The sequence below is a fragment of the Salarias fasciatus genome, chromosome 7, assembly GCF_902148845.1.
Source record: "Salarias fasciatus chromosome 7, fSalaFa1.1, whole genome shotgun sequence".
In the NCBI taxonomy this organism is placed as follows: Eukaryota; Metazoa; Chordata; class Actinopteri; order Blenniiformes; family Blenniidae; genus Salarias; species Salarias fasciatus.
The window spans coordinates 2,460,035-2,474,831 of NC_043751.1; the positions used below are offsets into that span (position 1 = coordinate 2,460,035).

The 14,797-nt window shown below is 53.9% G+C and overlaps 1 protein-coding gene across 5 annotated transcripts in view; it reads right to left on the reverse strand.

The window, feature by feature from the left end:
* cadps2 (Ca++-dependent secretion activator 2) overlaps positions 1-14,797 on the reverse strand; it is a 219,114-nt gene that overhangs the window by 105,105 nt on the left and 99,212 nt on the right. For all 5 annotated transcript variants that reach the window (XM_030097248.1, XM_030097247.1, XM_030097245.1 and 2 more), the window contains 3 exons: positions 12,008-12,074; positions 11,128-11,236; positions 9,525-9,725 (listed from right to left, as the gene is read on the reverse strand). In XM_030097248.1, the coding sequence (XP_029953108.1) occupies positions 9,525-9,725; positions 11,128-11,236; positions 12,008-12,074 (377 nt within the window). The remainder of the gene's footprint in view (positions 1-9,524; positions 9,726-11,127; positions 11,237-12,007; positions 12,075-14,797) is intronic.

The window sequence follows — 14,797 nt, forward strand, 5'->3', positions numbered from 1 at the left end:
TGGTAAAAACACTAATAGTATCATGGGAAAACCACTAATCCTCATTTCTAGTTACTTCTTGATATTCTTTTTTTAACAGAACATGTTAGGACAAGGAGTGGACTACATATAAACTCTGATAAGATCTCTCTCAAGTGCAGTTTAGAGGCCATAGCCAGCGGTAGGGAGTGTGATGGAGTACCTGGCACACACCTGGCTGGAGTGTGAGGTGAAAGGTCGGAGCTCAGGAGCCTCAGGAGGCAGTTTCAGTCCACCAGACCCATGAAGGAAGGCGTTTGAGATGGCCGGAGCTGTGTGAGGAGGGACCTGGCCTGACCTTCCACAGCCGTCTGAGTCTTCTGCATGTTTAGAAAGCCTGACAGGCCGTTCTGACGGAGGATTAGTGGATCAGAGTAAAAGCAGTCATGCCATCACTTGGACGGTGTCCAACACATCTCCATCATGCTGCCAGGGCCCGAAGCGTGGGCTTCCACCTGCTCTGCCAGAAGAAGGAGAACCCTGCTGGACTTTCACATCGCAGCTGCTTCTCAACGACACCCTGGGAGCTGTTCCAGGAAGAGACTCAGTCTGGCTGGTACCTCCACACCGCCATGTTTCCTTTCCCACATCCTCTTGGTCAACGCCCTTCTCTTCCAGGCTCCCCGTCTCTGCAGTAAATACAGGTTGGAGGGTCTGAGCATAGGTCGGCCTCCCAGAGGCTTGGTGGCCCGATGGACTTGAAGTCCATGACTTGGTACTTGCTGCAGCGCTGCAGGATCCACCAGCCCAATGTGGTCCCCCTGTCTGACCGTCAAAGTTTTCATGTGTTCATGAAGCTGTGAAAACATGGATGGCCTCCTCAGTGCCTTCGCTCTTCTTTACTGTAAGTCTTCACTGAAGTGAAGAAATGCCACAACGCCTGAGCCAGCGCTTCATGAGGATGTTTCATCTCATGCATACGCCTCATCTTTTAGTCATTTAACATATTTCTACTTCTTTCTTTCATCGTAAAGTTATATTTTGCATTAGATTCAACCAGTAACACACATCTCCTCTCAGCTGTTCAGCAGAACGTGAGTCCAGCAGCCGCTGTTAGGTTATGTGTAGTTTATACTGTGGTGACTAAGTGGTGGACGCTGGCTCACTGCCGTCAAGCCGGTTGATGACGATGAAGGCATTCATTCATTCACTCATTCATTCCTGGCTGAAGAGTGGAAAAACGGAGTTTTCCGTCCTGTGTGGTTCCTCTGATGTGTTTTGATGTGATATATTAGAGTTAATGTGAACAAACTGAAACCTTCAGCCTGGTGGTCAGCAGCCGGCTGCCGAGCGCCCAGCGCTGTCAAACACTTACTGCACTTCAGAGAGAGAGAGTGTGTGTGTGTGTGTGTGTGTGTGCGTTGCGGCCGTCACAGCAGCAGTCTCATCTATCTGACGTGTGCCTCTGAAAGGTGGCGGCGGCCGCTGATGGCAGGTTATTGATGCAGACGAAGAGGAGGAAGAGGAGGGGGCGGTTCAGTTTCAGGTGTGTGACATGATGTGCCCGTCGGAGCGGACCGGAGCCGGCGACCGGGGCCGAGCGACGAGATGAGGACAGACAGGTCCATCAGCTTCCGTTTGGGCGGCGGAGCGAGGTTTTCTCGCCACGAGGAGCCGAGGCGGAGCCGAGCGGCCCGCCGAGCGGCCGCGCAGTGAGAGACGCGCTCTGAACGCCGTCCTCAGCTGCTGGACACCCAGGAGCTTAAAACAAAGAGACAGCTGAGCGTTTCTCCTGGGGACGGTCCTCGCCGTCTCGCTGGACACCTGCTCTTCCAGGAGCCGGGTGACAGGCGTAAACACCGCCGAGCGCCGGGTCGAGCCAGACACGGGGATGCTCGGGTCAGAGGTCGTGGCCCGACGTCCCGCGTCTCCTCGTGACTTCCACCGGTCTGGACTTGTTTTGAGGGTCATTTTTAAAGCGGCTCCGCTCGATTCATCCGTCCGTTTCAAAGGACGCTTCAGTTCCTTTTGCTTTCCCTCCGTTCTTTCTCTCCTCGGTGAAGGCCGACGGCTTCAATCCGCTCACAAAGCCTGAAAACTTCTCCTGAACCTTCATCCAGTTGAAGGCTGGGTTCTGCTCGACGGGATCAAAAGGGTTTTTCTTCTCAACGATTTGCTGCTTTTCATCCTTTTTTATTCCTCCTCTGATTGAGCCTCCTTCCTTCTTTAGTCATGTTTTCTAACCTTTTGAGTGAAGGCAGAATGTACAGAGCAGCAGGTTTCTTTCAGGAGTTTGGACAGATCACTCAAACACTGTTTCACTGGTTTTATATTTAAAAAAAAAAAAAAAAAAAAAAAAAACCTCCAACTGAAAGGTGCAAAACAGGATCTGCCCGAAACCTGAGCGACACACTGACGAGCCAGAGCAATTAAACCTAATGGAACGTGGCGTCCACGAACGTCCAGAAGGCCTGATGTCTTCCCAGATCCGTCTGCTTCCTGAGTCCAGGAGAGACCAGCCTGGAAGACCACCTGGAGAGTCCTCCTGGGTACCAGCTCCACACCGCTGGGGACGTCTCCTGTCCTCCAGATACCTCCACTGTCCGTCCTGCTGCTGCACTCCAGCTGAAGGAACCGTCCTCTGTGGGACACAGCGTTCTGGTTCTGTGTCTCCAGTCCAGTTCTGATCCTGGGGTCTCTGGAAGACGTCTGCTGTCTCTCATGAAAAGCCTGAACGTTTCCTTCAGCTGTCCCTAAAGACCACATGGAGAACGGCTCACCTCTCAGGACTGAGGACCAGAGAACACTTCACGGGACTCTGGTCTTCCTGCAGGGGAGCAGAGCTCCCACGCTGGTGTGAATGTGTAGAGACCAGCATTCAGCCGTTCATCTTTCATTACATTCCTGAGTGAATACGATACAAAGGGCTCAGAACAGAGACGGTGAGGCTTCTCTTTATTCGGCTCAGCCTTTAAGGCAGAGTCACTGACCGCAGAGTGAACGATGCTTCAGTCCAAACTTTCCAATGCCGGCTGAACTCGGAGACACAGAGAAGACTGTTTAAAGACTGCCAGAGAGTCGACCCACATTCACAGCAGACCAGAATGCTTCTAATCCCAGAGTTCAGACTGAACAGGAAGTTCTGGCAGAGCGCATCCTCTCCTCCTCCTCAAACACAGTTCGGTTCTGAGATCCTCGCAGACAGCTGCATTCGACTGCAGCTTTACGACACCTCGAACACATTCCTGAGGGGGTTTGCATGTTCTTCCTCTCTGTTGGCTTCTCCCCTGCGCCCAGACTTCCTCCTACAGATTAGGACGGCTGCTGAGTCTGGAGCAGAGGCTCCGACTCACTGCGAGGGACTGACCGGATCCTGTCAGTCTGTCTCTAAGGCCCTGTCCACACGGAGCCAAAACGCTCATATTTTACAAAACGAATTGCATAAAGACGGAGTCAGCAAAAAAAAAAAAGCGTCCACATTAGTGAACTGAAGACGCATGTAAACGCTGTAATACATAACCACACCCACTGGCGGCGCTGCAGTGCAGTAATAGTTGGGTAGTGCGCATGCATATAAAAGCGCGTTGTATTCACGTTGTGTTGCAAACAAACGACGGCGACCTCCGGAGCGAAAGTGAAGGAAAGTTTGGTGTGGACGGACGACGAGGTACAATTACTATTTTGCACAGATATTTAAAAGACATTTTGGAGCTCCATTGTTGTTGTGGTTCTGTCGGACTTCCGCGCTGCGTCCTGTTGTAGAGGCGGGGCGATGACGCAATCGTCTCAGTAAATATGTGCGGCAAAGGCGTCACAGCGGAGACGTCTCAGGCGCGTCTTCAGATTTTTCCACTCTGGGACCCGGCTTCAAACTTTGTGGTTTTCAGAGCCCCGAGACGCCGGCTCCGTGTGGACGATGGGTGACTTAGTACAAACATTTGTGTGGATTTGTCTGAGCTTGGCTCCGTGTGGACAGGGCCTGAGAGACGGCTGCTGAGGCTGAGACAGCGGGCCGGGGCTTGGCTGAAGGACAGCTTCAGTCGGAGCGGTCCAGTGAGGACGGACGTGGTCCAGTGAGGACGGACGTGATCCAGTGAGGACGGACGTGGTCCAGTGAGGACGGATGTGGTCCAGTGAGGACGGATGTGGTCCAGTGAGGACGGACGTGGTCCAGTGAGGACGGATGTGGTCCGGTGAGGACGGACGTGGTCCAGTGAGGACGCGTCTCAGGCAGATCTTACAGATCATGGCTTCTCCCATCATCGAGCCCAGGTATGTCATGTTTAAAGCTGCTGTCCGTGTGTTCTACATGAAGTGATGCTGCCGGGTTCAGAGTGGACCCGGAGCCGTGCCGGGTTCAGAGTGGACCCGGAGCCGTGCCGGGTTCAGAGAGGACCCGGAGCCGTGCCGGGTTCAGAGTGGACCCGGAGCCGTGCCGGGTTCAGAGAGGACCCGGAGCCGTGCCGGGTTCAGAGTGGACCCGGAGCCGTGCCGGGTTCAGAGTGGACCCGGAGCAGTGCCGGGTTCAGAGTGGACCCGGAGCCGTGCCGGGTTCAGAGTGGACCCGGAGCAGTGCCGGGTTCAGAGTGGACCCGGAGCAGTGCCGGGTTCAGAGTGGACCCGGAGCAGTGCCGGGTTCAGAGTGGACCCGGAGCCGTGCCGGGTTCAGAGAGGACCCGGAGCCGTGCCGGGTTCAGAGTGGACCCGGAGCCGTGCCGGGTTCAGAGTGGACCCGGAGCCGTGCCGGGTTCAGAGTGGACCCGGAGCCGTGCCGGGTTCAGAGTGGACCCGGAGCCGTGCCGGGTTCAGAGTGGACCCGGAGCAGTGCCGGGTTCAGAGTGGACCCGGAGCAGTGCCGGGTTCAGAGTGGACCCGGAGCAGTGCCGGGTTCAGAGTGGACCCGGAGCCGTGCCGGGTTCAGAGTGGACCCGGAGCCGTGCCGGGTCTGGGTCTGGGAGTCGGTGGAGACCCTGACAGATGGATGATCAGGTGCAGCCTCCTCCAGACAAAAGGCGCCGCCGCCATTGTGGACGAGACGCTGCTGGATCAGGTGCTGGAAGAAAGGAAGACAGAAGAGGCGCTTTGGAGGCGCCGTCCATTCAGCACGGCGCCAGGCGCCAGGCCGCCGCCGTGACGTCTCCATTATGAGCCGGTCGATGACGAGACGCCGCCTCGTCCCGGTGCCCAGGAGCCACGGAGCTCACGGCACGCCACAAAGGACAGACGCCACGGCGTGTTAGCTCGCTCCGGGCTAGCTGCACCAAACCCGGGACGCTCTGCTGCTAACACCAGGGCCTGACTGCCGGACTGGAGCAACGCTAACACACACACACACACACACACACACACACACACACACACACACACACACACACACACACACAAAACACACACACACACTCAGACACAGACAGCACTTAGCCGCAGTGACAGCGGTGTCAGGGACGCCGTCCTTCCCGCCGCTGAACGCCGTGTCGGCGCCTCTCACCATGACGCCTAAATCTGTTCCATTAAACGCTAACGAGCTAACGCTAACACCAAACCACACAAACAGGCCTCTAATCAGCTCTTAGCGTGAAGCCCTTCATCTGACAATGCTGCGGGCCGGGAGGACGCGGGAGCGCCGCCGCCGCCGCCGCCGCCGCCACCGCCGCCTACATGCGGGCAAAGAAGAGACGATTTGCAGATAAAAGAGGGCGGAGAGCATAGAGCAGGAAACCCAGTGAGCACGACGGAAGTCCCGGACGGCGCCGAAGTTGTGGATGACTCCACCCTGTCAGGGTCATCACAGGAGGGGAATAGACTCCCTATGGAGAGCAGGTGGAACGTCTGTCCACGTAGCATTCAACCGACAACCTACTGCTGAAAAGCACTGAAACAAAGGGGTAATTAAAGACCTAAGCAGGAGGTGGTGGAGGCAGGACCCTCCCTCCTGGAAGTCACATCTTAGAGGAGCTGACCTGCTCAGGAAACACCGAGGCACAGCAGAGGGGACACTTCCTGATGATTCTCAGGAAGAACACCTGGTGACGCCTGGACCTGATCCGCCACTGAGATCAAGCTCTGCGTCAGCGCCGGGGAGACTGGGAGCTCGACTGCAGACAGGACGGTTCTGCTGAGGCTCAGGAACACAGACCAGAGAACCATCGGCTGCTCTCGGCCCTCTGGAGAAGATCTCCAAAAGAGAAGGCATTCTGATCCTCACAGACTCCTCCCACCACTCCAGCAGCTGTTCTTCAAAGACTCTTGTTCTGGCTCCGTATGAGACACCCCAGATGTTGTTGTTGTGTGAGGTTAATTTTCACTTTCAAGCTAAAGAAATCAGACGGACGATGTAAGAGATGGCGTATTCGTCAGGAGCTCACCACCTCAGACTCCATCATAAGAACAGTCCAACGAGAAAGCTCTTATGGAAGACGTGAAACGGACTGAGACAGGGAAAGACATTTCAAAAGCAAGCTCCCTCTCGAAGCTGTCTCCTGACCTCGACACGTCAGGCCTCCTGAGGGTTGGAGGACGCCTCCACTCTGACCTCGAAACTGCAGGGAAACACTCTTTGATCCTGCCAAGAGATGATCCCCCATCACCAGGAACGGGTTGGGCACCAGGGGCGTGGCCTTACACAGGGTGCTTTAGGGTCAGCAGATTACTGGGCGTTGGCTGGAAAACACCAGGTCAGCAGTTTTGTTCACTCTTGTGTGGTTTTCCGGAAGCTACGCGGAGTGACACAGTCTCAGAAAATGGCAGACCTTCCTAAAGAGCGCCGTAGCACTGAGCCGCCGTTCTCTTATGTGGGCACTGATGAGTTCGGGCCATGGTCAGGTGCCTCTCGTTGTTCTTGCTGATAGCAAACGCTGGGCAGTAATGTTCACCTGCATGAGCACAAGGCCAGTTCACCTGGAGGTCATAGAGGGTACGGACACATCTCGCTCCATCAGCGCCCTCCACAGGTTCTTCTCAGTCAGGGGAACTCTGAAACAGCAGAGGTCCGACTGTGGGACTAATCCCACAGGGGCCTGTAGAGAGCTGGGTCAAGCTGTTCCTAAACGATGGTGGATGCTGTTGGGTCTTCATCCTCCACCCTCGTCACACCTGGGGGGGAGCTGGGATCCAGGTACCTCACCCATGACGTCCTGGCCTCATTCCTGGCAGAGGGGGCTGCCATCGTCAGTGCACGGCCGCCGGTTCCAGGGTCGACCGACCTGGACTCGCCGTTCTTCCTCACTCCAGCCACACTCCTCACGCAGAAGACTGGAGCGCCGCCTCGCCCTGGTGGCTTCGAGGAGAAGGACCTCTACAGACAGCAGTGGAGACGAGTCCAGAGTCTGGTTAACTCCTTCTGGCACCGCTGGCTGAAGGAACACCTGCCAACGCTGCAGCATCATGGGAGTGGCCTTCCACCTGACCCAGCCTAGAACCAGGGGACCTGGTTCTACTGAAGGATCCGCTTGTGAAGACAAACCATTGGTCAATGGGAGTGACCGCAAAGGCTCATTGGAGCAGTGATGGACGTGTTAGGAAGGTAGCAGTTAAAGGAGTACAGGATGGTACTGCTAAAGTTTACGTCTGTTCTGCTTGTTTCTGATGCTGTGCAGGAAGTTCAGTAGGAGTGTGACATCCCGCTGACGTCAGGTGGGGAGTGTTCTGGTTCCTGATGAGCCAGCCCAGATATTCCTGTCTGAGGTTACTTTATCATTTTGATTCACATGCTGGGGTTCTAGATGGTGTGTTTTGATTTTAAAGCCCAAACCGGAAGTATCAGCGCTTACTACTTCCTGTCAGACGGAAAGTGAGAAAACGATCTTCTGTGTCTGCGGCGCTGTCTTGGTGCCAGTACAGCCTGTAAGCTGTTAAAACATGAGGTAGAGACGCTGCACTGACTGCTCGTGGTGTTTTGGAATGTTTGATAACAGCAGCGTGATTATTTGCATAATTGTCAGTCATGCTGATCATTATGCACCATCAAATCCAATTTTTACTGCCTTAAAAACATTAAAAATATGTGATATTATTGATCTTAACACTCTAACGGTGATATATAGGGCATACAACAGTAATCTTCCAAATCCTATCCAAAAGATGTTCAAACTTAGAGAAAGTCGCTATAATCTTAGAGGAACTTGCATACTAAATGAAAATAGGGCAAGATTAAACAAGAAACGGAGATGTACCTCTGTACTTGGAGTAACCAAGTGGAATAAACTAGATGATAGAACAAAAACATGTAAAACTCTGAAAACATTTAAGAAGCGGTACAAACAAATAATTCTTGAAAAATACCGGGAATAACAGGTTCCAAAGTGTTTATGTAACCACCTAGTCTTTATGACACTGCGGAGGCTCCGGATCTGGGCGGGTTTTTCAGACCTGTTTTGGGTGGAGATGTCTCGTTTTGCTTAGTTTGGGATGGGTTTGCTTGGGAATTGTATTTCATCGGGATGGAGGGGCTTGGTTTGGGGGGGTTCTCTAGAACCGGGAGGGTTTTCACTTGTTCTATTGGCAAATTTTTTTTTTTTTTTTTCTTGAATCAAGATACTTTTACTTTGAAATTGGTGAAGAAGTCTGCCGGGGGAGCGGGTGGGGGTTTTCTTGGTTTCGGAGGGTTTTCTCTTGAATCGGGCGTTTTAATCTTGGTGGGATGTGATGTTTGGGTGGATTTATCTTGGATCGGGTACGGTGAGACGTCTTCGCTCGGGGCGGGTTGGGAAGCTTGCTCAGATTTGGAGTTTTTGCAGTGAACTAGTTCCTCCTTGAGTTCTGATTAGATACTGTGAATCTTTTTTTCTTTTCTTCTTCTCTTTTCTCGTCTCCATTTATTTATCATTTCCGGAATGTAGAAACTTTACTTTATGAAAAGAGTTAGGCAATATAAGTTTTTACTTCAGCCTAAACCCTTGGCAGATAATGACGATGATGATGATGATGATGATGATCAATGAATGATCAATACTGTTTTGTATTTTCGACATAATTCTGTATGTTAATTCTCAATCTGCTGACCAAATAATAATAATAAACTAAACTAATAATAATAATTTGTGACACTAGCATGTACGGTAATTAGCCATTAGCACGCAGCTGACGCTAGCATGCTAGTTTATTGTCACGCAACTCTGATGGTATTTCTGTTTGTGTTTTGTTACAGTTTCACCATTTGATCAGTGACCCAGGAAGACCCAGGAAGGAACGGTGGTGTGGTTTTTGAACGGCGGTTCACTAGCTGCCGAGCGAGACAGTGCGAGGGCAGGACGTTCCGTTCCGTTCCGTTCCGTTCCGTGGATATAGCCATCATCACCAGCAGTCCGCGGGGCAGTAACCCTGCATGCTCCAGGTCTCTGCTGAAGCAGAGTGAGAACATGCAGGGCGACGGCCCTTCTGGATTCAGCCCGACACCCCGAGTTCCACGCCCCAGTCAGATGTACCGGCTGACTGTCCTGCCGGGGCCCGCCCACTACCCGTCCTCCAGCTTCACTGCGGCGTTTCGGCTGTGAGACGTGCTTCGCTGGGTCATGTTTCGGGGTTCTTAGTGTTCTGGCGGCTTCGGTGAGACAGGCAGCGGGACCTACTGATGGGAGACGCCGGGTTCTGGTTTGCTCCTCTGCAGTTGGTGGTTTTGTTCTGGGGCGGCGGGACGGGTTTGTAGGACTGCCCGGTGGCCCGGTACAGGGCCTGGACCCACAGCGCCCGGTCCGGCTCGTCGTCACAGGCGAACATCACCAGGTCGCCTTCCTTCACCGCGCTGAAGAACACCCGGCCGCCCTGCAGGCCTGAGACATGGAGGACGGAAGACAAGGACAGCAGACGGTCAGCAGGGCGTTCACTGTGTCTGAAGAGAAAAGAGGAAATCTGAAAGCACATCGGCTGTAGAAGGGCCACATCGATGAATGAATGAATGAATGAAGGAATGAAGTGAACAAAACAGCAAGAACAACTCCCACCAGAACAAACCTCCATGTTGCCTTCAAAGATTTAAAGAAACATTTAAAACTCCGTTCCAGTCCTCGTTACTCCAGACGTTGCATTTTAAACACTTCGTCTCTGAAACAGAACCACCAGATTCAGGTCCACTGACTCCAGCAGGACCAGGACCAGGACCAGGGCCAGGACCAGGAGTCCATCGGAGCCAGGTTGAATTTGGAGAAGGAGAAGGCAGCAGTCTGGAGGGTTCTACTGGAGGGTTCTACTGGAGGGTTCTACTGGTTCTACTGGAGGGTTCTACTGGAGGGTTCTACTGGTTCTACTGGAGGGTTCTACTGGAAGGTTCTACTGGAGGGTTCTACTGGTTGTACTGGAGGGTTCTTTTGGAGGGTTCTATTGGAAGGTTCTACTGGAGCAGTGGTACTCAACAGGGTCCAGAAAGAGCCGCAGTGACTGCTGGTTTTTGTTCCAACCGAGCGAGAGCAGCGAGACTCCACCCATTTCCTCCAGTGACTCCACCTGTAGTCTTGGTGAATGGGTGGAGTCTCGCTGCTCTCGCTCGGTTGGAATAAAAACCAGCAGTCACTGCAGCTCTTTTTGGACCCTGTTGAGTACCACTGCTCTGGAGGGTTCTACTGGAGGGTTCTACTGATGAGGAACCAATCCTGACTCTGAAGTACAAACATGCCATCAGCTCTCCGCTCCTGCTGCAGAGCGGCTGCAGACAGGTGAGTTCTACCTGCAGAGCGGCTGCAGACAGGTGAGTTCTACCTGCAGAGCGGCTGCAGACAGGTGAGTTCTACCTGCAGAGCGGCTGCAGACAGGTGAGTTCTACCTGCAGAGCGGCTGCAGACAGGTGAGTTCTACCTGCGGAGCGGCTGCAGACAGGTGAGTTCTACCTGCAGAGCGGCTGCAGACAGGTGAGTTCTACCTGCAGAGCGGCTGCAGACAGGTGAGTTCTACCTGCGGAGCGGCTGCAGACAGGTGAGTTCTACCTGCGGAGCGGCTGCAGACAGGTGAGTTCTACCTGCGGAGCGGCTGCAGACAGGTGAGTTCTACCTGCGGAGCGGCTGCAGACAGGTGAGTTCTACCTGCAGAGCGGCTGCAGACAGGTGAGTTCTACCTGCGGAGCGGCTGCAGACAGGTGAGTTCTACCTGCAGAGCGGCTGCAGACAGGTGAGTTCTACCTGCAGAGCGGCTGCAGACAGGTGAGTTCTACCTGCAGAGCGGCTGCAGACAGGTGAGTTCTACCTGGCTGGGCGTCGCAGTAGTCCACCGTGTAGCCCTCCAGCTGCATCAGCTCCTGAGGCTCCGCCCTCTTCTCCCTGTAGCTGCACATGGCGAAGGTGTACTGGCTGACCTGAGCACAGAGCGACGGCGTGTTCAGACACCGCGGCACGCCACCAGCTGTTCCTACAGAACGTTTCAAAAGCCTGGTTCGGTTGAGAACATTCACAGAGTGTCCTCTGCCGGAGAACGCTTGGAGCAGTGTTAGTAGGAGACACGAGAGACACTTTCCAAACGTTCTCCAACAAAAGACTCTTTCCAAGCGTTCTCCTGGCATGCAGGTGAGAGCAGAGGTTCCCTGTGAACACAAACCATCTCATGCTCTGATTTCAGTAAACTTCACTTCTCATTTGTGCATTTTTTCCATTTCATTTACATAATTAGCCTGATCAAAAAAGAGAAAAGGAAGCATGAAGGACTGAAATCCCCATTAAAGCCTCCGTCTCAGCCAATCAACACGGAGCGCAGAGCTGCTCGCTCCTTTTAAGGACCCTCGCCCGAACAAAGAGGAAGTCAGCAGAGTCGGAATTCACAAAAGACCAAATGTGAAATGAAAAGTCGCCCTTGCCCCCGAGGATCTGGAGCGGTGAGTAAGTGCTGGGGAAGTAATGACAGCTCCGCTTCAAAGACAGAAAGAGGAAGGATGAAAAAGGCAGTGAAAGATTTCCTAAACTCAAACTGTGCGTCACAGCCGGGTGGTGCTGAGATGAAGAGTTAGAACTCCTTCAGCCGCAGTGCTCATGAGCCTCAGAGCGACGGACATGCCATTCCCGTCTGGTTCAAACCTCTCCCCTCACATTCTAAAGTCGGGTTTGTGTTCAGAGCATTGAAGACCACCTCCCACCTGGACCAGCACAAAGTATCTCCTCTTCCAGCGTTTCCAGACTCGTTGTCCCACAGCGAAGACGTACCTGAAACAGAGACAATCAGCTGATCAAAGACCTCCTCAGCTCTGAGCCCCATGGATCTGAAAGGTCAGGAGAACTTGGATTCAACACAAAGGGCTTTCAGACTCCACCATCTGTCATTCCTCATGGAGTCTCCAGGCGTCCCAGAACCTTCAGAAACCGTTTCGAATGCAGACATGATCTTCTCATTCAACGGACGTCTTCCTCCGGGAGCTCCGGTCTGTTTCCACAAATGCTCCTCTGGCCAGACGCTTCAACAGGAACACAGGAAACAGCAGCTGCTCGTCTTCGTCCAGTCCGCCTTGTCTCCTCTACCGACCCACTGGGACCCACTCAGACCCACTGGGGCCTGCTGGGACCGACTGGGGCCCAGTCCTCCTCCTGAACCGACCCACTGGGACCCACTGAGACCCACTGAGACCCACTGAGACCCACTGGGGCCCACTGGGACCGACTGGGGCCCAGTCCTCCTCCTGAACCGACCCACCTGAGGCCCAGTGAGGCCCAGTCCTCCTCCAGTCTCTCTCCAGATCCCTCCCTCGAAACGCTGGAGACTCACTCATCCCATCCCTCAGAAGAGTACGGATTCCCCAGAGCCTTCCACCGCCAGCATGATGATACCGCCGCCATGCTGGACGCTTCCCCACCACAGCAACCATGTGCTCTCCTGAGAATAAAGGCCACTGGTCCGGGTCTCTGGTCCGGGTCTCTGGTCCGGGTCTCTGGTCCGGGTCTCTGGTCCGGGTCTCTGGTCCGGGTCTCTGGTCCATGTCACTGGTCCAGGTCACTGGTCCAGCTCACTGGTCCGGGTCACTGGTCCGGGTCTCTGGTCCGGGTCTCTGGTCCGGGTCTCTGGTCCAGGTCACTGGTCCAGCTCACTGGTCCAGCTCACTGGTCCGGGTCTCTGGTCCGGGTCACTGGTCCGGGTCTCTGGTCGGGGTCTCTGGTCCAGGCCACGGGTCCAGGTCACGGGTCCAGGTCACGGGTCCAGGCCACCTCAGGAGCTGTCCGGTGCTGATGGGCACAGCCTGGTCCCGATCCAGTCTGCAGGTCTGCGCCAGCCGCTCCCTGGTCTCGGACGTCTTGCTGTGGAGGAGTATCAGCCCTCATGTTGACCAGAGAGTCGACGCTGACAAATCGCCATCAAACCAGACCGGACCGGTCCACTACCACGGGTTAAAGGAGCCAGCCTTTCACCGGATCTGTGGGGCATCTTATCCATCAATCATCCAGTAGAGGGCGCTGCAGATTGTTGGTTTCAGGTGGGACAAGTGTTCATGAAACAGGGTCAAACTGCTGAAATGACTCATGACTCATGTCAGGCTGCTGGAAGCATCCGCGCTGTGATCTGCTGTCCTGCTGAAAACATCGCTGGTTTAAACGATTCTGAGCTGTGGACCAGAGGTACTGAACACTGCCCCCGCAGGCCACCAGAGGTACTGAACACTGCCCCCGCAGGCCACCAGAGGTACTGAACACTGCCCCCGCAGGCCACCAGAGGTACTGAACACTGCCCCCGCAGGCCACCAGAGGTACTGAACACTGCCCCCCCAGGCCACCAGAGGTACTGAACACTGCCCCCGCAGGCCACCAGAGGTACTGAACACTGCCCCCGCAGGCCACCAGAGGTACTGAACACTGCCCCCCCAGGCCACCAGAGGCACTGAACACTGCCCCCGCAGGCCACCAGAGGTACTGAACACTGCCCCCCCAGGCCACCAGAGGCACTGAACACTGCCCCCGCAGGCCACCAGAGGTACTGAACACTGCCCCCCAGGCCACCAGAGGTACTGAACACTGCCCCCCCAGGCCACCAGAGGTACTGAACACTGCCCCCCAGGCCACCAGAGGTATTATTCTGAATGTTGCACATCTGGACTGAATAATGAATCCAGAAGAGGAACATAAAAACCTGTCTTGCACTGTTGAGCACTTTAGGATTCAAGTTCACCAAAACCTTTTCAAGTGAAACCTGAATTTTTGTACTGGAATTTGTTTACAGGTTGGGAGTGACTAAAAGAGATTCTTGAAAAGAACTCCAGAGTGTAATATTTTGCCTTTAAAGAGGTGCAACGCAAGAAATCCTGAATTCCTGCACATGTGAGTAAAGGAAGGATGACAACCGAGGACTGGTTATGAGGCTTTCTGTCCGACACTGGCCACGGCGACATGCTGGGTAAACTCTTTAGTTTATTCTAAATGAATTAATTCAGAGTCACAGTGATTCTCCTCTGTGTTTACGCGAGGAAACGAAGGATTAAATTCTCTTAAATGCCGGGGTCGAAGCATTCTGATTGGACGGGAGGCGGACCAGACTTATCTCCAGACTTAAATCCAATTCTTCTGAGGCTCCAATAAGTAAATCCTCTGACTGCCACCCTGGAATGGGCATCGTGGCGAGGGAACCAGCAGAACCAGCAGAACCTGCAGAACCTGCAGAACCTGCAGAACCGGCAGAACCTGCTGCTTCATCTGGAATGAAGAGCTGATTTTAAAGCAGAATTAACCTTTACTGTGAGTTGAAGCCACCCAGCTGGACAAATCAAAGGGACCGGTGTGTGTGTGTGTGTGTGTGTGTGTGTGTGTGTGTGTGTGTGTGTGTGTGTGTGTGTGTGTGTGTGTGTGTGTGTCACCGTCACACACTCACCGTACAGCTGGCTCCTGTTCCTCTACAGAACGGGGATTTTATTTATGTTCATTGCTGTATGGTTTCATTTATTCATCTG